The sequence below is a fragment of the Phaenicophaeus curvirostris genome, chromosome 6 (assembly GCF_032191515.1).
Source record: "Phaenicophaeus curvirostris isolate KB17595 chromosome 6, BPBGC_Pcur_1.0, whole genome shotgun sequence".
Lineage (NCBI taxonomy): Eukaryota > Metazoa > Chordata > Aves > Cuculiformes > Cuculidae > Phaenicophaeus > Phaenicophaeus curvirostris.
The window spans coordinates 44389270-44413534 of record NC_091397.1 but is presented as its reverse complement, the minus strand read 5'-3'; the positions used below and the strand labels follow the sequence as shown (position 1 = coordinate 44413534).

At 38.0% G+C, this 24265-nt stretch overlaps 1 protein-coding gene across 2 annotated transcripts in view; it reads left to right on the top strand.

The window, feature by feature from the left end:
- Nucleotides 1–24265, top strand: part of CPNE4 (copine 4) — a 224005-nt gene that overhangs the window by 158206 nt on the left and 41534 nt on the right. For both annotated transcript variants that reach the window (XM_069860027.1, XM_069860026.1), the window contains exons 8-10: nt 10793–10891; nt 19565–19651; nt 20226–20285. In XM_069860027.1, coding sequence (XP_069716128.1) covers nt 10793–10891; nt 19565–19651; nt 20226–20285 — 246 coding nt within the window. The remainder of the gene's footprint in view (nt 1–10792; nt 10892–19564; nt 19652–20225; nt 20286–24265) is intronic.

The following is a 24265-nucleotide window of genomic DNA, read 5'->3' as shown; positions in this document are numbered from 1 at the left end:
CACAAAAATCCTCATCTCTTTGTAGATGTTTCAGAAGAGGGAAGGAGACAAAATTAATCAAATAAATTACTGTTTGCACATGGTTTGCTTTGCATATTTGGCAAAAGATGTCACAATAATGATTTAAAGCAACTACTTTCTAGAGCGTTCTGCGTGCAGCAGAATATTTGTCTCTTAGAAATACTGTTGCACTCACAGAAAGCTGTCAGATTCCTTCTTTTAGTTCCAGTAGATGTAACTGAGTTTCCTTATGAGTCAATGTTTACACAACATCATGATTCCTTGTTCAGGAAGTACGGAAGGATTCATATAAAGCAAGATTAATATATTATTATAATTGTTGATTTGGACTTTATATGTATTATATAATACATGTGATACTAGATATGATACTACATCTACTGTATTTTATAAATTTATTTTATATTCTTTATATTAAGATAGAATTACAATATGCTACATTGTAATATACATATATATTCCATGATGTCTCATCTTCTCCATAGGAGAAGAATCTGGCCTCACTAGACACTATAGCAAAATACTCAATTGCCTCATTAGGCTTTCAGCTGGTTTCTGGCTCCCTGGTTTTGTGCCAGTTTTCCCAGTGAGCTCACCCTCAAGTTTACACCCCACCATTGAGCATTTTTGTTTGTGTGAAGTGTCATATCCATCGTTATGGAAAGAGATAAAGCCAGAAAATATAGATTAGTTGCTGAGATCTCATAATTATGGAGAACATTTATTAAACACTTGGATACAAGGAGAATACAAGTAGGAAAGAAGTTCTTTATAGGTTTAGACAGACAGTTAATGTAAACTGTTAAAGTCTTATTGTCTACTCAGTACAAGAACAAAAAACAGAAACTAGGTTACTGTACAAGAACAAAACAAACCCGAAGATCTTAGAAATTACATAAAAAAACCAGTAAATGTCAACAATGCTACTGTTTCAAAGGTCTAGCTTGTTCTTAAGCTTCCAAGGATCAGGAAAATATCTGCTCTTTAGCTGACGTGATCTTTTTTGAAAGATCCAGACATCATGTCATGATCTTAATTTAACTCTTACCAGAAATCTTTGACAATACATTGCCGCAGGACTTTGTGGCAGTGCAGGGTTTTAGATTCTTCATGGATATGCTTTCAGTGTCCATGCATGAGATGAATTTAACACAAAATACATCACAGGAGATAAAATAAGACTCTAGCCAGAAATGTAACCTAAAAGCAGTCCTGAAAGAGGCTGGAGGGGGGTTTTAAAATACATAATCGGCACAGTAATCAAGAGTGGGTATATGGAGGGTTCACCTTGAAGCAACAGTGTGTTTGTGCGAAGGCACTAAATGTAGCTCAGAAGAAAACAAAACAAAACAACAACAAAAAAACCCCACCCACCTCCAGAACGAGATCATTTACACCCACTGAGTGATGACTGCTATAAGAAGCGCAAAATATTCAGCTGATGTTCCACAAGGATGTATTTAAAAAATCCAATATGTGAATATGAGATAAGGAATTGTGACTTTTATTCTCAGATCTTTACACTATATATAAGCCTAGGTTTAACCTTTAACCTTGACCTCTTATGTTACTTTAGCCATTTCAGTTATAGTAGTGTATGCATTGTGTCTCTGCTTAACCTAGAAATCTAACTATTTCATCTCTTCATTTTCCTTAGGAAACATGATTTAGAATATTGTTTTGATAGGTATTTAGAATGTCTTTACATTTCTTAATTGATTTCTTATCTACTTTATACTAAAAACTTTCCAAGTCTGAAACTTCTGCCAGTCTTAGTTCTTTAAATTATTCATAATTGGGAAGATCCACTTCCACTGATATTTATGCTGCGGTATCATCCACTGAATAGAGTGACCAGTTCAGGGCCATTAAACCCAACGCTGTTTGCCAGGTCATTCTTTTGGAATGATATTCAAGAGACATGTAATTAACTCCCCCACTGATTGACAACAGAAAGAACAGTATAATCAGTCATTTTGTATAAACACTCATCATTATTGCAAGTGTTGTTTGGGGACATATTCATGCTGCTCTAGTAGGGAAGAGCATTTTGTGATCTTTCTGCCAAGTATCATCATCGTCCTTTCCTACTCAAGATACAAGGCAACAGTTGATTTTTGTCTGCTAACTTTCAGAGTGCAAGATAAATCTAACTTGAGCTTTTTTTAGGAACTGATAGTAGACAGTGGGAACTGGACAGAGTCTTGTTCTGTCTGAGAGCTTTCTGGTACACACCCATGAATAAGGATAAGATTCTTTTGCATAGAGACAGACTGTGAACTAAAAGGAATGATACTCATTGAGAAAACCATCTGGTTTTTGATTGGTGATCTCACTGATGAAGTACCAAAAGAACCTTAGGACAGAGTTTGCAGAAGTCTGCTTTTTATGTTTTGCCTTGGTTTTGTATTTATCATATCATAGGTGAAAACAGTTGCCCATTATGTTATGGACTATTGGATCAAAGACATAATCTTCAAAACTGGAATCTCATGTATTCAGATGGACAGTTACCATTTTATATGTGCTTTGAAAATGTTTCAACCTCCTCACTCATTTATTGGACAACTATGTCTTCATGAACACAAGCAGGATACTGAAAAATTATCTCATTTCTGAGTTGCATATTAAGTTGCTAAGGGTGTTTTTGATTAAAAAATTTTGAAAAAGAAATATTGTAACTAATAGGGAGTTCTTTGCCCTTAACATAACGAAAGTGCAGTTACTAATAAATTTATAGGCGTGTATTGCAACTGCGCAGACCTCTATTTCTGGCCAGAGTGCAAATGAAAGTGTGCATTCATATCTGTGCTGAACCTGATTAGTAACTGCAGTTTCCTGTATACATACTGAAGATTTTGTTGTATAAACCTAACTGTGATGGTAAAGTAGAAGCTTACTTATGTAACACCACCAAAACCTACAGTCTCATTGAAAATCCAGTTTTAAATTGACCCTCAAATGATGTCACATGGTAGCATATTTCTCTGTTTCAGAGGAGTATCTCTAGGGTTCCTCTGGCAGCACTGAGCAGGGTGAAAAATCTATGGCTGAGGCTTCTAGGCACCCTTGTAATTACAAATAAGGGTACTGAAAAAGCTAGTTTTAAGTAATTGGTTTTGAAATTACCCTGATGGTTCTTACATGCTGTGAACTGTCAAGACCAGCCAATATCCGACTGTCAGGCCTCCCTTTGTTGCTGAGCCACTACTGATATGTTCAAATCTCCAGTGATGGTGTAGAGACTGGCTTGGTGATGATGGTTCTGTAAACAGCACATGTCTTCATTTGGCAAGAAGTGAAATAGGGTCAGGCTGGTGTCATATCACAGCCATCAATAAAATATGACTCACTTACTCTGATCTTGAATCAGAGAACCTGCCACGTTTTGCAGAAAAATAAGAATTCTCCTTCCCTTCCTTTTTCTTCTCTCCCAGGCAGATAATTTTAAAACCAAACTTCCCATGTGCTTAGATCCACAATAAGATTATTTTCTTTCTGTTTGGGCTGTATCTTGGGTGCTATACTTACTGCAGAGTGTCAAAGGGAATGATGAATCACTTGCCATTAACCAAGAGGAAGCTATCAATGAGTATGTGTTTCCAGTCTCCTTCAATAGGCAAAGTATCTGAATCCAATACAACTCTGTCAACTTTTAACATATCAATTACCACCATCTATGCATAGGAGACACAAAGATATTGATGAAATCCTTACCGTTGTTGAAGTTAATGGGAAAAGTCTCATTGCCTGCAGCGGAGCCAAGGTTTTGCCTAGTGCTTGTTCAGCAAACTCAGCTGTGCTGGTAGACTGATGGCCATCAGTACATTTAAACTTGGCAGAACAGAAAATGTCATTTTCAAAAAGAATGAGGGTCTGCAGTCAAAAAGAAAACTTTGAAACTTGTTTCTAGGTTGGCTCCACAGAGGCTGTGCACTAATAGTGTAGGGTATGAGGTCTTTTTCCCCCTGTAGTCCAGGTTTTTGGGGGTACTTTATTTTGAAGAATCGAGGCAATTTTTCTGACAGGGTAAGTTCAAATATTTTATCTACAGTGCTCCAAAGAAGGCTTTACTGTAGCCTGTGAGAGGCTTGCAAGAAACATAAGTTTGTTTCAGCTGGTTCACTCTATTCTCACTGGGGCCCAGCTTCAGAGGAAATCTGAAATGAGCCGTAAAAACTTTATTTTAGGCTTTTGGAGAAGCACAGCTACTGAAAAGATAGAACTGTGATGACCAGCTTGGACAAAACAAACAAATAAACAGCCCCCCCCTCACACACACCCCCCCACACAAACAGAGTGAAGAATTTAATATACATTGGGAAAGACCAGATTCCTGTGCAATTATTCTCCAGCATGTAACACAGACTTTTGATATATATAATGTAGAATTTGGCCCTGGAACATCATGACTACAGAAACAGCATATCTTGAAGAGATTTAGCTTTTGTACTGAAGCTTTTGCATAGCTTTTCTCATGCCAAAGTTGGGAGAATGGGTGTGTAGTGGATGAAGGCCTTCCTATAAAAAGATCTTTGAAGTATGCCAAGAGGGGCACACTTACTTTAGGGAGGTATAGTAGGAGGCTTACTTTGTTATCAAGTAATAATGACCCTTATGAGAGACAGACTTTTCCAGAAAAAAATCACTTTTATGATGAAGTAAATTTTTTTCTGGGGTTTTTTTTGGTTTTTTTTTTTAACTTTCTCTAGCTTTTTGGACCCCTTTTTGTTGTTGTTGTTTCAATGTTATCACTGATCCAAGAGAATGAACCAAAGAAGAGTAGAGTTTCTCTTTCTAGTCTTTTGCCACCTTATACCTCCTGTTGCTCAGAGCATTTCTAGAAGTAAAGCAAGTCACTCACATTTGCCTCAAGCCTTCATTTCTTTGGGAGGTAGTAAATGTCATGTGAACCCTTACCTGAAAATTATTTTAGTTTAGAGTTGATTGATAGAAACTGACTGGGCTGTGATTTATTACATTCAAGTCCCAAAATGAGCATTTTCACAGAAATGCAAGAAAAAGCCACCCAAGACAGCTTTTGTTCAGAATTTAAGCCACTGTTGTTTAGTACTGTCATCGCTAAAACCTAGCTAGGGATTATAAGTATTTAATAGACAAAGAGAATTATTTTCCTTGAAAGGGATCTCTTCTAACTAATTATTGTGCCAGGGTTACTGAAGTAACAAAACACAGGGAAATCTCCTTTTTACTGCAATATATGAATTAGGGTCTCACCTGCATCAGAGCCAGATAAGACTAGGGAGCCTCTTATTCCAGGGATTACTCTAGCTGCTTGAGATAGCTGCCTTTCTGGCTGGTACACTCTTCTGCTACCAGAGAGCAGCTGGAGAGTGAACCAAGGATTTGATCTTCTGTCCCACCTAAGCCTTTATCTTTTGGTCACAAGTTAGTGAAATGTTTTAAGTAAGCCGTTATGTTGCTAGTAGGCTGTCCAACACTGTACCTCTCCAGCTAGGTGGCAAGGTAGGACCAGCACAAGCCATACTAAGATTTCATGATTGGACATTGAGCATAAGCAAAGCTGGAGAACCCCAGGCTGAAAAGACTGAGAATTTACTACTTTTTGCTAGTTTTGTGCATGCTATAATCTGCAGTGTCTGGCCAGCCGAGGGAAACTTAAATGGATTACTTTAATGAAGTACATTTCCATGGTCTGTCTGTCAGCTACCTCCAGACAGGATTTAGTCATGGTACTCATTGCCAGTCTTTTAAAAACTAATCTTTGGAGCATGTTTTGGGCTGGTTCATAAATGGCAAGGTTAGTTCCAAGTCTCTCCATTACCCCTGCCCAAAGGTGCTGTATATAATAGTTCTCTCTTTGTGACTATGTAATGGGGATGAAATCACTTGAAGCATTTCCCCGAAGGTATATAGGGAAAACAATCTCAGCACATACAGACACCTAAACGCATGCTTACAGTAGTCAGTCTTTTCTCTTACTTAATTCTCCTTATGCTGAAGCTAGGTAGGATGGTGAGCATAGGAATAATTATTTTATGACAATTATACAAGAGTTTTGCTTACTGAAAATGTGATCTGACTCTCATACTGAGACATGGAACACCACTTTCTTGTCTCAAGTCAGATCACAGAAATTAAAGTTTTAAAAAATAAACTTTGTATTTGTGTCATATGGTCTGGATCTGAGTTAGGGATTCTTTTTTTGCTGTTGAATTATCAAACAGGAAAACTGCCACACTCCATGGGAGACATTGGATAGAGAAATTGTTTTATCTAGGCATCATCACATCATAGAACATCAGTGTTGGCTGGAGCTGGAAGATGGTCCAAATCATAGCTTTGTGAAATATAATTAAAATCAGAAGTTGTGCAAGTGATTTTTTCTCACACAGAGGTACCAGGATTAATCTAGCTGTCAGCTTATGGGAAGCACTAGGAAATTAATCCAGAGAAGCCTGTGCTGTTGTAGCTCCAGTACCAATGCAATTTTCTTGCATGCTGCTCAGAATTTCCTTTTGTAGTGAGAGTACTGTGAAAAAGCTGAACAGAAATAAAACCAGGGAAAACTTCTATCTGCATCCACGTGAGATATTATTTTCTTTTTAAAATATACCTTTCTCCATCCTTTCTGTGATGAAAAGTTCAATTTCAGTGTGAAAGGAAATCTTTTATTTTATGGCATTTACAAGAAAATCTGAAGGAGCAAGGATGTGGACACAGAGAAGCAATTTTCTGCTCTCTTCTTAACTGAGTCTACTGCTTAGTTCTGTCAGGCATAGCACCTTTTCCTTGAGAGGGTCTGAAGCAGTGTTCCCTCTCCCTGCAGTGAGCAGGTATTTGGAGGAGGGAGGAAGGATGACGCAGGGGTAAAAGAAGTTCTCCATTGTTCCAGTCAGGGCCGTCCTGTCACCATGCAGCATTAGACAGAAGTTTTTATTCCTTATATTTAAGCTTTTAACCAGGAGGCAAGAGGCTGAATTCTCTCACCAGTTATGCGAACGCTGGTTTATTTAAAATTAAGCATATGGATAGCCTCCTGAAATTAATGAGACTTTTAATGGAGTGTACTTATACTGTTAATCACCTGCTTAAGCAACCTGTAATAGTACAGATCCAAAGAACGCAATAAAATTTCCCTAGAGATGAATGACATACGGCGGATTTGATTTGGAAAGCATATAGGGCCTTACTAAAAACAAAACAACAACACCCCCCACCCCCCCCCGAAACTTTAAAGTATTTCATAGGGAAATAATCTTTTGGTTATCACCTCTGTTTTTCACCCAATTCTGGATTACTTCCAAAGGTTCTTCCCTGCTTATTTCATCTGAGTGGGCTTTTATAAAAACTTATGTATTTATAAGTTTCAGAAATACTTTTCACATGCAGCTGAATGCAGAATCATTGCCGTGTACAACATGTTTTTTGGACACCAACAATTAATTTCCATGGCCTGATGGGAAACTTAGAAAAAAAAAAAAAAGAAGTCATAATGGATGTACTTGCAGGAATCCCCTTTCTCCCTTAGCTCTAATTGTGCAAATGGCACTGAGATAATACTGTAATTGTTTGTCTTTTCAGTGAAGCCAATATGGAGATTACAGTACCATCTGGTTTTCTGAAAGCTAAAGTTAGAAAACCACAAGCTTGAAAGAAACAAGCAGTTGGGTGGACATTTTAAATGTAATTTAAGTTTGCTCATCTCCAGTTAAAATTCTCACCACAAATCAGCACTCAGAGCTTTTCCCTCTTCAGAAGAGCTAGCATTCTAACAGAATTTTTTTGAAGTACCTTGTCCTGGAGGTCTTTGAAAGCCTTGGGTCTCATAGGAGCATAGAGTCATAGAATGTCCTGAGTTGGAGGGGACCCACAAGAATCATTGAGTCCAGCTCCTGTGCCTCCATAGGACAACCTCAAAATTCACACCACGTGTCTGTTCTTGTATTTATGCCCCATTAATGTTTAAAGACAGAAACTAAAAACTAAATCTGGTTGGAAAATTTCACAATAAGGGTTGATTTTTTTCTTTGATAAATAACCTTTTTTTCCAAAAACATTTTCTGAAAAGTTGCCAGCATTACTAGAACCATACTTTTTGCACTTTTATATCAATTTTGCTATGAAATTTTGATGAATCTTTTTACTTAGTATGGCTTTTAGGATCTTAAATAGTTTTTACAATCACTACGGAAAAAGTTATCTTTTAAAGTCATGCTTCATCCATGACATCCATTTTTTCATTAAACACTTAGAAAGTAATTTTAATAAAAATTGATTAATTCATATTAACAAGAAATCTCATAGAAAAAAGAAAACAATACTGTTTCAAGCTCTATGAAACCAAAATTGTTTCAGGGTGTTTTTATAAACTAAATTAGTTTTTCTTGGATTTTTTTTGTTACCAGCTTGTCTAAAAATTGCAGTTGATAACAAGCATAGAGTGATTATTAGTGAAGATTTCATCACAAAGAATTCACCAGGGCTGTTAATGATGAAAATATTGTGCCTGGGTTTGTTTCAGGCCACATTACCAGTATCAGAACCAGAAACCCACTCTCATTTGATTACTGTTGTATAAAATTTAGCCTATAAACAAACACATACAGGAACTCCCCTCTCTTTCCTTCTGCCCTCCACCCACCCCCTACTCAATGTGAATGCTGCTAAAAAGGGTCTCCAAGTCTTAGAGCAAAATATTTTCACTTTTTGATATGGGGTTCTTCCTTTTATCTGAAATCCCTGTATAATAAAAAGTAAGCAAAATTGCAGGTAATATGATGGAAAAGTAACAGAGGGCCCAAGAACCGAGTCTTTGCCTGACCAGTGAACTGTTTCAACTGATTAACATCTGTAGCAATAAAGGTTATGCTTGTTCTCTCACCCTATGGGCAGTCCTTTGAACCTCTACTGCACATCATCTGTATGGATCAGAGAAATTACCCCTTTGTCAAACCAAATCTCATCCTGGGGCTAGGAGGAACAGTGCTGAAAGTTCAAAAGAAAGCTAGTCTTCACAGAAAAAAAAAAAAAAGACCATAAATGATAATGTGAGTGATGATATACTGCTTAGAGGGCTCTTGGGCATTAATTTAGTGAAATCACTACCCAGATTGCTTCTACAAAGGCAAATAAGGTACCTGGACACTTAGTAGCATAATAAATTCAGGTTACTGGCTTAGATGTAGCGATCAAATACCTTCCTATCTATGCTTCATGTTTTAGATAGTCTTTCTCCTGAAAGTTTTTTGTCCATTTGCTCTCACCCAAAGAATTCAGTCAAGTTGCCCATATCTCAGGCTCTCTTTAGGGTCTTTCCCCTTACCCTCAAAGGGAATTTACAGACCACTGGTTTGGTGGTCCAGTGAAAAAGGATTGTCCACAGTGCTCACATATCATCTTTGACTGGATTATTGAGGCTGATTAGAAAGAATAGCCAGCGGACATGGAAGTCAAAAAAGTGCTTTTCTGAAAATATTTAACACTCAAGATCCAGTTGAGATCTAGTGATTTCAATTCCCTTTTGGGTGAACTCAAAGTGCCCCTTTGAACTAAGGAAACTTCAATTGGCTTGAGGACTCTCCGAGGAGCAAACCTCATTCTTCTTCTCATGATGTCTGACCACCAGTGCTGGGTTAAATGCACTGAGCCTTGTAGAGGCTAAGTGGCCTGATAAAATACACTGTTGTTAAGCCTAGTGTCAAGCTATTGCTACCTTGCCACCTCCAGTTATGTGTCATTCCTGTCTTTCTTAGCAAGGAGTTCCACTACTACTACCACCAGTCCAATCCTCATGTCACACCTGTGCACAGACCTAGAAGACTCTGATCCTCAGGAGGGACTCAAGGCTACCCTTAAAGCCATCTAATGGCCAAATTTCAGTGCACTTGTCATGTGACAGTGCAGATGGCTTTGAGGCATTTCTCCTTTAAAAAATAAGAAAAATACGTGTTTGGTAGGAAGATACTTTCAGAAAGGCCTCCTGATTCTGTCAGTGTAAATGAGTTTTATCTAGGGAGATGGCTGAATTTGGGATTTTGTTCTTTTAAGTTGTGATCCCCTTTGTTGTCTTTGGGGCAGTTTTAAAATTAGTATTTAGCAAGGCATGTAGTTATTGCTTTGTGCTTTGGTCTGGGCTAGCTGAATTTTATTTAGGAATGTTTATAAAGTAAAATTCCCATGTCTCAAACTCGTTGAGATATTTATGTTTATACATGAATTAAGGAATGGCTACCAGCAGGGTTTGGTTTGAATAGTCACTGTTGAGCAACACTGGAAAAAAACAAAAATAGGGTCACCAAACATATACATATATAAATTCAAAGCCATTTCAGAAAATTATCTCTTTAACTATTGCTTCACTTCCACTGCCTGTAAAAATGCGAATAGCAACATTTGCCCATGACAGCTAGTGTTCTGAATATTAATTTATATTTGTAAAGAACTTCAGTGAAGTAAATTACTCTTAATTCAGGACACCATTTGATCATAAACATGCAAATGCATGTAATCCTGTATTTTTACACCTATCAAAAAGATGGAGTCAAGGAATCTTTACTTTCTAAAATATGTGAGTTTGTTTTCATTAGCCAGCTCCGTAACACAGATCTGTCAGTAGCAACCTGTGTTGAGATTCCACTTGTTGCTTCATTTTGATCTGGATGGGAATACAATTTTAACACTTCACTCAATGCATATAATAATTTCTCCTGGAATATTTTTCAATTAAACCTGTTTTCTGTCTGAAGAAAAATGTGTTCTTCTGTTCTTTTCCCCTTTGCCTCCCCAGTGCATAGTTTGGGACTGGGATTCCAATGGAAAGCATGACTTCATTGGAGAATTTAGCTCAACTTTCAAGGAAATGCGAGGAGCTATGGAAGGAAGACAGGTAAGTGGAAACCACCAAAGCAATCTGAGTATGGAAGCTTTGTGGAGCAATGTTCCTCAGACAATCTTCTAATAAAGCAAGTGACATCGCCTCATCACCTCTTGGAAGGTTAGTTGCTGCATTGATCTCTCCCATACGCTTTACTGTTGTCTGGACATGCTAGTCTGAAAAAGCAAAAAGCAAGCTTTTCTACACTTCAGTCCCTGAAATATTTAGTCTTATTTCTAGAACACATTCTACAGGCATTTTTTTCTGCCAAGATTGTTTTCCTTTGAGCCCAAGCACATGGTTTCTGTGAGGTGCTGTGCTGTTATGGCACAGTAGATGTGTAATCTAGGTACTCAAAGTGTTTCCCTACTGGCCTAAACGCCTTTACTGGGAGAGGGTCATTCTCTGTTTTTCTCCATTTCTCGTGTGCTGCACTCATTGCTGCCAGTTCTAACTTTAAACCATCATGATGATACTAATCAGTTTTCTAATTTCTGATAGATTATAGTCCTAAGGGAAAATGAATTTGTTGGCTTATTAGTAATTTCACTTCTTTATGCCAGCCTGATCTTTTCAAATTGAAGTTGATGGTGATTATTGAATATGAGAAATTATTTGGCATATCTAATTCCAGAAATTGTCATTTTATATTCTTACTTGCTCCTGAAGGTGCTAGTTTTGATAAATTCTCTTGAGGGGGTGTTAAAAATGTTGGCTTTCAAATCTGCTGATAATTTATGTTCACTGCATCATGATGATCTCAAAACTAAAATCAAATGCCTAATAAGCCTTCTTTGGGCTTTCCGTTAAGTTTTCTGATTATAATGCGTTAATAGAAAGCTAATGGAGTAAAAAGGTATTTAATAAATGGTAAGCAGTTTGGCTGTTCCATAGATAAGAAGTTTTTAAGATTCTTCTGTATAACTTCTCCTGATGTTCTTAGAACAACCTAGAGTTTAGCAAATATCACTAATGTATGCAAAATACTGTTGATATATATCAGTCATCTATTAACCCATTGTAATTTACTTCTAAACAAAACCTGAGTGTAAATGAAACACTGTTTTGTTCTCTCAGAGTCAAATTAGTTCAGGGATCAGGACTCATAACAAATGGGATGAACTTTTTGTAGCTTTTACCGTTCTTCCATGAAATGATTTCTGCCAGAACTTTAACGAAACTGAATTTGAGTGCAATTAAAACCTATCTAAAGGGGTAAACAGATTCCAGTGATGTGACAACACTACAGTTTTGACCTGTGGCTGGTAAAGGGGCTATGTAAGAGTGGTAAAGAGTCTATATTTTCAATGTAAACATTGTCAAAAGTGCATCACAGTCTTTCCCAAAGAGACAGCTTGTTGGCCAAGACAAGAGACTTGCAGTCCAGGCTGCCAGAAATGGCTGTGAAAGATGAACTGTGTTTATTTTGTTTATGATGGTGAAACAGTGTGTTCTTTTCATCCCCAGCTAACAAAAGGGATGGTTACTCTTTTGGAGGCACAAGGAGTTGGCACAGTTTTTAGTCAATTCTTGGTTTAGATTGGCACAGCAGTATCAGATTGCCATTCAGAAAGTGTTCGTGTTGCACAGTGCTTTATGTGCCTAAACCTTTGTCTTGCTAAGGGCCTGCCATTTGTCATTCAGCAGGCTGCCTTTTAGCTGTAACTTTGCAGTCTGCTTTTCACTGGAAAAATGCAGCTTTTCTCCTCCAAATGCCTGAACTCTTGTGGCATTATTTCTCTTCTATTGCTTTCATTCTGTTGTTGCTGTGCAGTTATTCTGTGAGCTTGTACCTGCAAAACCCAGTGCTGCCATTATTGCCAGTTCTTATGGGACGCAATTGCCACCAGTGTGAGAATCCTTGTTTTGTGGCTTATTCTGGAGGAGAACAAGATTTAGTGAATAAAATAGTGGGTAATTCTCATTTAAGTTTCTCTCTTTTTCTCTTCCTCTGTCACTCCCTCTCTTCTCCTCTCTTCTATTTCTCTTGTTCTCCAAAAATAACTATTGCTGCTAAAGGCAACACATGCCATTAGCTGTGGACCCCATAAATACAGCTTAGTGCATATTTTATCTCAACAACCCTTGTGCAACATTAAGTAATGTGATTAGCATTTTCCAGGTTTTTTATTAGTTTTATTTTCCCTCCAAAAAAACACATACAATGGAGTGTTTGCTTTGAATAAAGGACATTTAGTAAAACTTGAGGGAATGGCAGAGGAGTGGTGCTTTGCCTTCAAGTCAATGTGTTGCTATGTACTTCTAATAAGGAGGGACACATCAGAAAATTGTAATTATACATGGGTCAGGAGATGAGTAAGTAGATGTAGTCCACCATTCCTAGAAGAGACTTTTTCATAGCCTCAAAGCAGAAAAGTGTTCTGTTTTCCATGTAGTACTCCTTTCAGTCAGAGGAATAAAACTGCCAGCTGCATCCTTCAGCCCATGTCTTCAAGCATTCTTTCACACAGCATCACAACAGCCAGTGTCAAAGCTGAGGACCAAAGCCTGGAATTTCATCTCAGACACTGTGGAAGCTAGTGTAAGGAGCAGAACTCGGATCTGACATCCCTGTTTGAGTTGCTAGGGAGACACAGTGAAACTTTTTATGCTGGTGATATTTTCTTTTGTGCGGTAGACTTTATGGCCAGCTACAATACATTGCTATAGTTCTGTCTAAAGATAATCAGAACACCCTAGTTATTGTCAAACAGGGTTTTTCACTCTCCCAGGCAACTGTTAAGAATAAAAGGGAACATTTATCACTGACAGGTGTTCCAGGAACTCACCTTAAGTACAAGCTCCAAATCTGAGCAGTGCTAAAGGAGGCTACACCAATGGCATGGCTCTCCCTCTCTACCCAACATCTATATTAGTTGATATCAGCTCCACAAGTTGTCAGAAGAGATTAAACAGAAAAGGTAGAAGTATTACAGTTTGTGCCAGTGAGCAGGAAGAACCGTGTATCATCTATGAACTGCTAGTACTTCTTACTGTCTCATCAGCTTACCTCGTCTCTGGGGGAGTTGACAAGGGTCTTGAAGTTGCTTTTTAATTGTGTATCATTTGTCCTTCAGAAAGCACAGAGTATTTGACCCATTCTTCGACCACCTTTTCTTACCACAAGGCAAAAGTGTATTATAGCAAATCTATCAGCTGCAACAGAGCCACTTGAGATAGTCAGGATGGATATGTCAGCTACTTACTTAAGGGAGGTGATGGTGCTTCTAAGGCTGCTTTAATTCCATCCCTGGGAAGGGCACTGATTGTCCCAAGTTTTGAGTGGCAGCCTCTGATCAATTGAGCTTATAGTTGGCTTGCTGGCTTGCCTCCACTGTGAGATTTCTTTGGAATCTGTGTTTGAGATCAGGCATCATTTAGATAAATGTTGGAAATCTAGCACTGGCAGCTTGCTAGTGATTGAATCAGTAGGGTGTGAAGGAAAGAGAGAAGATTCCTTTTCTGAATGATTGATCACCTGTTTCGATCAGGAATGGTATAAGCAGCTTTTGAGTTTCTTTCCTAAATACGGCGGGTCCTGTGTGAGATTCATAAGTCTTGACTATGGCTCCTGAGTGATAGTTTCTTGACTGAAAGGACTGAATTCTGGGAAAGATGATTGGTCTTTGGTTAGTGGTAGAGGTGAAATTAATTCATGCTGTTTAAGAAGACTTCTTGATCATGAACAATCTCAGGATAATAGCCTGTTTCATACCTACCTCATTGTCACAGACTGTTTGTTGTGTTCTGACTCCTAGTCTGTTTTAATACTGACCACAAACGAAAAATTACACAAAGACATCCCATTGTTCGAATGCATATCTGAAGCAGACCTTTCTAAACTTTCTATGTAGCATTTCTCACCATGCCAAAATTCATCATTTACTCCTTTACAATAATCTTGGCACAAGAACATACAGTAAGAACAAGTCTGTCTCTAGTTGTGGCAAGTTTGCGGGTTTTTTTCTGTGAAATAGCAGTGTAATAAATATTTGAAACTTATTGTATACTTTGGATTTGTTCTAAATATATGTAAAATATATATGTTTATATGTGTGAATATGGCAGTTTTATAAGATTTGGCTAATATTAATCTATGAAACATTTTAAAACAAGATTAGAAAATCTTGATAAAAAATTTAAAGTTTATTAAATCTTTTCATGATTGAAAGGAGAAATCCTTTACTAATGAGGAAAAAAAGACCCAACTTTTTTTAAAGGAAACAATAAAACCAGAGGGATTTAAGGAGGGGGAGGGTAGGCCTAGAAACATAAAGCACCTGGATCCGCATGCAGCACGGGAGTTATGTAAGGAAAAAATCTGTTCCTGTATTACATAAAAAGAGACACGTGTGTATATGCACACACACAAAAAGGAAGAGGAGGAAGAAGCCCTGCTGCACTTACCACCTCCACTTATTCCCATAACTTCAGGGTGTTATTAGGGGGAGTAGAGAGGGCTGCTGAAGTGTACAAGATTGGATGGGATCTTGAGGAGGTTTGAGTTGGGTTCCTCCCTAACTGAGGGGCTTTGCATCAGGTAGCTCCTCAGGTAACTGAACAGGAATGAGGCCTTTAAGCCTTTGGTAATGGGCCCACGAGTTTTTAGACACCAATGGACAATTCCATATCTCAGAGGAGGATGCAGCTGTGTCACGCACCCGCCCCATCCATGTGACTAGACAACTAGTGGTGCAATGGAAGGAGCACAGGTGAGACTGGGAGGCTTGGCTGAGGAAACAAGAAATGCTTTGATTTTCACTTCATTCCCTGGGTACAAATTTTCCAAGGAAACCTCTGATAGTGATTGAAAGCAGCTCTTCTCCCATGGTGGCTGTCTTCCTGGGACAGAAGGGGAAAAAAAAAAAACAAACCCTCTCCTGTCCTCTTGCCTAAAGAGATTACAGGAATAAACTTGCCTTTCAGGCAGAAGGAGTTGCAGTTCGCTTAGAAGTGACTTGCTTTTCTTGAAGCATTAGAAGGAGATAATGCAGGATGTAATGCTGCCTGCTATCAACCAGATTTTATTCACCCTGTCCATTAGACCATGATGCCTCCTTTGTATCTATGAACTATGCAATTTGTTGCAGTAGCTGTATATGAAGGCACAAGAGAGAAACAAAATATTGCAGGGGAGACAAGAGAACATAGGCAAGATATTCCAAGCTTTGCCACAGCTCTCTAGCCCTTTCCTCACAGGACGACCCAATGTCCTGGTGTGCAAGCACAGTGTCCGGGAGAAAGTAACTCCTCTGTGTCATGATTTCTCTTGGTTTAGTATACCTGAAACTCTCCTGACACCTTCATTTCTTTGTCTAAATAGCTTGCACTGTTGATAGACCCATGCTGTTGAAATTTCAGTTCTACAGTGGTTGCCTGCACTTAATTCCCTCCACTTCTCTTGCCTGGTGTGTGGCATGGTGGTTGCACCATTTTCTTTTCTCTTCTGAAGGCTTAATAAGGCAACGAGTAAGGATATTTTGGAAGGCAGCGTCATTCGCTGCAGCGTAACATCTCCCATTAAGGAATCTGTGTCTCCTCATTACACAAAAGATGAGAACCTTGCAAGAGTCAGGATTAGTTTGATGACGCTCATTGAAGAATAACTGGATGGGGTTTGTTTTACATTCAAAAATTCTCCGTATGTGGTTTGAATTTTGAGGTATGAAAGAAACACCAAAGCAGTATAGTCTGGATGTTTATTACCAACATCTGCAACAGCACTTTTATTAAATTAACAGGAGACAGTTAAAATCAGTTTGCTTTCTGTTTCTGATTCACTGTGTTGTTTGACAGAGAAAGGGCTTGAGTAGCCCAGAGCTGCCAGGCATTCAGAGTAAATGCTAAGTGACTTCCAGAATGATGAATCCAAACTGCGCAATGTTTATTGTTACTGTCAGATTGCAGACTCTTGCATTAGTTTCCTCTCAAATGAAAAGTTAATTTAAGAGACAAAAATGAATCAATAAAAAACAATGTTGGATACCAAATCAATACTGGGAATGTAGGAACAGACTGAAAATTGAGCTTGGCCTCACAGTGCAAAAAAAATATTTGAAAATTGTTTCCTGTTATTACTTACCTTCCTTGCTTAAAGCTGTATTCTGAACTCTACTCCCTTTAGAAGAGCTGGAAACATGACAAAGCCTATATAGGGAATTTCTTTCAAATAACGCTTGTAAGATCTTCAGTTTGAGCTGTGAGAATTGCTGAGGTCAGAACTGGATCTTGGTGGGTAAATGAAAATTGAGAGTTTCATGTAAACCAGTCTGATTCGTTTTTAAACCTACCTATGAATTAGGAAAGGACTTCTCCCTTCTCACTTCTCCTATTCCCTTCCCTTCTTTATACTCTCACAGCAACACCTTTAATAGGGGCAAAATTGTTCTTTCTTTCTGTTTTCCTACTTTCTAGGAATTTGCTACTTTGTTCTCTCCTTTGCTTTATTATGCACATCAGTCAATGACATGCTAGTGACTCGCACATGAAGTATTTTAATGAGCTTTAGATAGCATGGCAAAGGTAGGTGAATGTTTCTAGTTGCATTTACAGTTAGCAGGGACACACTGAGAGGCTGGCCACAGGCACAGATTTTTCCCTCTGAAGTAGCGTTTTATGCTGCTTTGGTCCTTACATAGTGTAAACTTCTTCCAGAAACCAATCACACAAACATAATGTTTATCAGGCTTAAACAATCTTTTTCCCAAGGAGAGGAATTATGTGCATAGTGTAAGGGTTCTTATGAGTCAGGCCTTGTTTAAACATGAACATTCAAAAGTGTTAATATTGGAGGATGATCAAGAAATGCACCTTGGGCATTCAGGGGAAAGCAATGAGGTTTCTCCATTGTAGTTCAGTGTCAAAAGAGGGAACAGAAATCTCAACTTACATTTTTTCTCTCTATTCAGTATATTACAGGGTTCTTTTAGAACATACAGACAATGCAATTTCTTTGTAGGAATTCTTACAATGAGTTTGGAGGTAACTCTATGCTAAACCATTTTACCAGACAAGAATGCATCAAGATGAGAGGGGTAGTGCTTTTGCGTCATTGTTAGACTGCTTTCCCAAATATGAGCTTATTGCACCCCGGCATTGTGTCACAGAGTACTCTCTTTACTTAGAGAGAATGGCTTTTATTTCTTAAGCCTGTCTGCTTCTCTTGAGTAGTGAAAAAATGTTTATGGAAGATTTCTCCTGAACATGTGGTCCCGTGTCTGCCCATCGTCTCAGTTGGAAAATTCATTTCATAGGACAAATAACTGATCTGTGGACTAACTGGGAGAGCAAGCAGACGTGCTTCCTGCAGTTAGAACTTTTTCTGTCTTTTCCAATTCTTCACTCTGTCACCTATCTCCACTAACACAGTGATGAAAGTACAACTCCTCCCCCCACCCTGTGCAGAAAAGGTCTCTTATTGCTCCAAAGCTGTGTGCCTTGCCTTCCCCTTTTTTGACATTTGACAAAAACTCTAAATTTGAAATTCTTCAGACACATACAAATAATTGCTGCCAGGCAATGGTTTGAAGCTCAATGAGACTGCAGGGGCTGTCAGAAGGTAAAAATTATTCTATGAGCTCACTTTGCCAGACAGATCCTGTGTGAAGATCCTAGCTATAGACAAAGTGCTGTAACACTTAAGAAAGAGATGTTTCATTTCAAAATGTCATAATGGGGATTTTTAGGTAATGCACCATCCTGTTTCCCTTTGGAAACATTCTTTATGCTACCTCACATAACATCAGCAGCTCACGTGTTTTCTCCCAGCACTTGCAAACAACACCCTGAAAAAATAACAGTAACTTTCTTAACCATATTTAATAACATACTACTTATACAAATCTGGATTTACAAATGCCAATGGATGTTTACATATACAAGCATATATTTTAGTCTGGCAATAAGAGGAATGGATAATATGTAGTCATTAGAGGTCAGGGTCTGAAAGCTTGTCATTATCAATCTGCCCGAATCTAGAGAGGGCAGAATACTTGAAGTAGAACCAGTAAGAACAACGTATTTCAGTAACAAAACAGAAATGTTTTGCTGTAAAATAGACTATTTGTAAATAAAACTAATCAGAACGTTTTAAAAAAGGATTCTAGTATATTCTTAGGGATAACTTTCAAATTTATCAGTAATTAGTAAACTGCATCTTTGTGGACTTTTTAGTGGATTTCCTAATTTTTTATTTTACTATCAGACTTAAAGGAAAAGCTATTGCTGTCTTTCAAGAGAGAATGAGAAGATGTCTGATCGCAATTTTTCTAATCAGGATTTTAATACAAAACACATGTTACAGTTTTGTAGTTAATACAATGTGTCAGATTGCTCTCTCCAGTATTTTAATTTGTATTAAGTTCCCTCTTTTTTCTCCTCTTACATTATCTCAAAAGATTCTTAATCTTGCTTCTGTAACGCCTGAATCTACAAGACTGGAAGATGACAACACATGAATCTGGATCTCTCAGTGCTGTGTCCACATGTGTATGTTCAAAGACAGATCTTTGCCCTGGGCCTTTTTCTAGTATTCTTTACATAGTTAATGTTTTTCATTTTTTCCTTCTGTGTGCACCATTATTTGATAGGATTTAGGCAACTGTGGAAATCAGACAGTGCTATTTTTGTTAATTATTCAATTTGTACATGAATTTTCCTTCAAGCAGTGACTGTTATTTTTCAAAGGTGCAATGGGAATGCATTAACCCCAAGTACAAAGCAAAGAAGAAGAATTACAAGAACTCAGGCATTGTCATCCTTAACCAGTGCAAGGTGAGTAAGCATTTTGCTCTTTGGCTGTTTCTTTACTAAGCTCTCAGCAATATATTTTAATGGTGTTTGGAAACGTAGACAACAAACTGGAGCTACCTGTAGAGCAGCAATGGAACCTGATCCACTACAAAAAGTAAAGACAACGACTTGTATCCCTAAAGTAAGCTGACTCTCCTCAGCTCCGCTCTTTCATTTCTCTTGCCCTGCTGTTGTGCAATAGAGTAGGCAGTACTAAACTCTTACACCTAGGGACTTGCCAATTAGTCTTTTGTGTGTTCCCTTTCTAATCCTTCCATCATTTCTGTAAAATTGCTCTTGTTCCTCCTAAACCAACAGCAAAATTTCAACTGACTTCACACTGAGAAGAAGCAGAGCTTGGTTCTGCTTTTGTGTGAATTTTGATATTTTCTCTGTTTATATTTTTGTTTCTGTCTTAAACTATATTTAATGCTTTCTTCCTTTACCTTATTTTCATTTGGCCCCTTCCCTCCTTCCAATTTACTTTTTTTCAGGCAGTTCTCTGGTGTTTTAGCAGTATATGGCTAATTTTAATGTCTTGCTTTCTTGTCTGCAGATCCACAAGATGCATTCTTTCTTAGATTATATCATGGGAGGCTGCCAAATACAGTTTACAGTAAGTGTCCTACTTCTCTAATTTGTTTTAAAGAAAGGGAATCCCCTTAGATACTGATCCATTACTTTCACAGAGAAATGATTCTTACATGACGTTCCTTGGTAAATTATTAAGGTCTTCTTGCAAAATGTATTAAGCCTGGAAAATAAAACTATGCTAATGCGGTAAGATTTTTCTTGCGCATGCTGATTTACTTTTATGCTTTGAAGCACTGCCAATCGTGATGCAGCAAGTAAAGACAACTTCGTATAGGAGTGAGAAGCTAAGCTGGCGGAGTCCCACCAAGTCCATCTGAGCTACACCCAGTCCCAAAAGCCAGAGAACTGAAATAGACCCATTGACAGTGCTGAGTGGCCTTTGGCTTTTGAGCCTCTGTTTGTTCACAAAAATTTCAAATAGATCTCTTTGCGGGAACTGTGTCACAGGATGGGATTTCATCTCACCTGCCTTTAGCTACATAAATGTTATATGTGCTATTCATAAATCCTACGGGCCAGTCTTCCTTTCCAGAGTGAGTCTTCTATGAAAGCAAGTTGTTTCCCTTCTAATGGTGCCATACAGAAAGTCACAGGCAGAGAGATGGTAGTCCAGCCAGGGGGGTCTGTCATTCTGAGGAAAATACTAGGGTAAATGCTAATGTTTCACACCTCAGCCATAGCTACCAATAGAAAGATGGCACTACAGGGTGACATGGTAGTAATTTAAAATTAGTTCAGAAGATATTGAGTTTGAAGAACAGGGTATAAAATGATTTGCAGAGCTCTTCATAAACAGAAACACAATATTTTACATTTCCAAATAAGTATTTTTAGAAACATTTATTACTGTGTGGATTTGATCTTTTCTCTTAATTTTTTTTTATTTTGAACCTGGGAAATGAAATAAAATAAAATAAAATAAAAATAAATTAAATATCAGTATTTCCCATAGCATAGGAATACAGACTGTGGCTCAGTTCCAGCCTAGTATATGTGACTTCTAATTTCATGCCAGTTACAGGGGAAAAATCTAATGCTCCAAGATAATATTCTTAGGGGATATTTTCTTTTTTTTGTAGTACCCTGGCCTATTTCTGCTCCGAAGTATCAAATATCAGTGATTGGAAGCTACTGAAATGTTCCATTTTACTTTTTCCAAACAAGCCTTCATTTTGTAAAAATATTTACCAAAAAAAGTCATTTTTCTTATTGTCCCAACAGAAAGTTTCAATAACAGCAGCAGCTATAGAGAGTAGGGGATTGTCTTCTTGAGTTTAAATCAGATTTTTGAGGTGTGAAACATGCACTTTGCCAGTACACCTCACAAACTCACAGGTTAACACCCCAAACTGAAGACTATATTTCTGGTTTTGAAGGAAATACCTGCTGTAGTAGACAAAGATCTCTATAGTTGTCTTCTCATAAGTAAAGCACCATGTATAATTATCCCTCCATTTTATGCAAATTCTTCTGTTATGCCCACGTGCCTGCAATGCCCATTTCTCCTCCAAATCTGAAACTCACCAGTCCCTTTAATTTATCATTCCTGACATTTCCTAAAAATATGACTGGGAGAAGTCAATTATCAAATGTGTTCAAGGTCACTAGCAGAAAGACAGTCATGTCTATAAGTAATATTTAAAAGCCTTTTCTAATCAGGGCAGGTGCTTAAGCGCAGGCAAGGCTGGTTAATGTGCTTTTCCTACAACTCTTAGCACAAGCACAGGACCACAGTAACCATTAGAAAGCATCTAGGGATATACGTATTATTATGATACAGCTGTGCTTTTCAAACTGTTTTGGATTCCTCCAAAATGTTTTCCCATGGAAAAGCAAGTCCTTACACAGCACACTGAACGGGTGTGACACTTCGCTTGTCTTTTGTTCACTTGTTGCAGATTTCCCATTAGTAGGGTGTGAACCACAAGATCAAAATTGCTCTGTTAAGATGTGTTAAAATAGATAGTATTACTTCTACTATATTCTACTCTTAATATTTCATTTTGCTGAAATGAAACTAAACCATTGATAGTAGGAAAAATGGGTAAACTCATTTGCAAGGGTGGGCAGTGAGGACATGAAAGACCCCTTATACTGTGAACTGCAGAGATCCCTGAGTTACTTCGGACCTCAATAGTAAATTCACCAGCTACAGAATTGCGTAAACTCATTGCTATCAGTTTTCAACCTACGTGGACTCAGGGGAAGCTCTTGTGGATGTCTCTGTGCCTATAGCTCAGTTCAAGCACAATCTAGTGGTGCTACTTAAATATCGACACAGGCTGACTGCCTGCATATTTTACCTTCTGCCTCAGTTGCATCAGTCCCCAGTGATGATAGCACAGACTGTTTGTGAGCCGTGCTTCTGTTTCCAGAACTTATCAGAGATTGTCCAGTGGCTACTGAAGCAAAAGGGTGAAGCCTACAGGGGGAGATACACGATGCTCCCTTGCTTTCTGCACACATCATATAATCTCCTGTTCACATAGTCCCAATTTGGTTAATTTAGATCAGTGAAATAGAAGAAGCCTATTTCTTTCGCCTTCCCAGATTTCCATTTCTTTTAACTGGAATAAGTCTGTATTTGTTCTAAACTCTCCTGGTACGTGTATTGTTGTTGTTGTCTTAATATTAATGACATTTCTTTTGAGTTCATGATGTGTACAGGCAGTACGATACAACTGTGATTTAAAAGGGCACTTGCTGGGGGAGGGAAACTGGGATGCTAAGCATACATTTGATAACAAAAAGCTGTAGTATGATGTACCTGCTAATTTAAGGCACTAATGAAGGCTTTGGTAACATCGTGCTGTGCATTCTTGGGATACTTTTTACATCTAATGTGGGAATGTAGTTTGTAGTTAGAAAGAACGCCTCTGAAAAAAAATGAAAGTAAACTTTTCCTTCACTTTAAAGCCATTTATTAAGAAGCTTTCATCTATAGAGATCAATAGTGCTGATTCCAGTCCGCTACTTTTATTCACTGCTTATTGCAAAAGGCTCTATCTCTTATCAGACAGTGTTCTCTGCTGTGGAAGAAATCCTCAGAAGCTGGTAGTGCAAATGGGTCTGTAGTCAGAAGACATTTTCATCACTTTGGGAAATACAGCAGAAAGGATGTGTAATGTGCATAAAAAGAACTGTAATGGAAAGATACATTGGACAGATTCTCTCTTATGCAGGTCACGGTATTGGGCAAACTGATTCATTGCTGACAGATCTAGCAGGAGGTCCGAGCTGTGTAGGATGTTTTCAGTGCTATGAAAATTGCACTTTTACAAGTCAGAGAAAACAAAGTACTAAGAGTATAGTTACGTTCTTATTTAGTGGTAGGAAGATAGCTGGTACATTTGAACTTATTCATTTAAAGACACGCTGATAAAAATCAAATGTATGTACTGTATGAAACATTCTGACTTGCTGCCCAGAAGATTAGCTCAGTTGTGATATTAGCCACGTTCTGTGATATGTTAGTTCCATAAATCCTTATTCTACTTATTTGCACAAGATCTTGGTACTGCTAATTATGCTAAAAGAGGGGAACACTATGTTGTTATTTTAGAATTGTGACAACAGAAAACATCTTCCTTAAAAGTCCTAGCCTCGGGAATCAAACAGAGATAAAGTACAGTGCATCCACGTACAAATACTCATAAAGGCTTCAACATAGGAAATTAGGATTTTTTTAAGAAAATATGCACACCTTGGCTAAGATTTTTTTAAAAATAAGTGTCCCAAAACTAAGCTAATCCATAGAAGTATCTATGGACTTACCTTAGGTGTCACAAACCACTAGAGTTTCTTTCTTCCTCAGTTATGTACCTTCACTCAAGTGAGAACACGAGAAGTATCCCATTAATTTATTCACCTTAAGTTAAGCTATCATTTTTGGAAAAAGATCTATGTGGAAAACAGACTTCAGTGCATGGACAGTGAGTAGGGAAGCAGTACTTTGTTTGCAAGCCAAATCAAGCACGTATCTCCTGACTGAAATGTGATGAG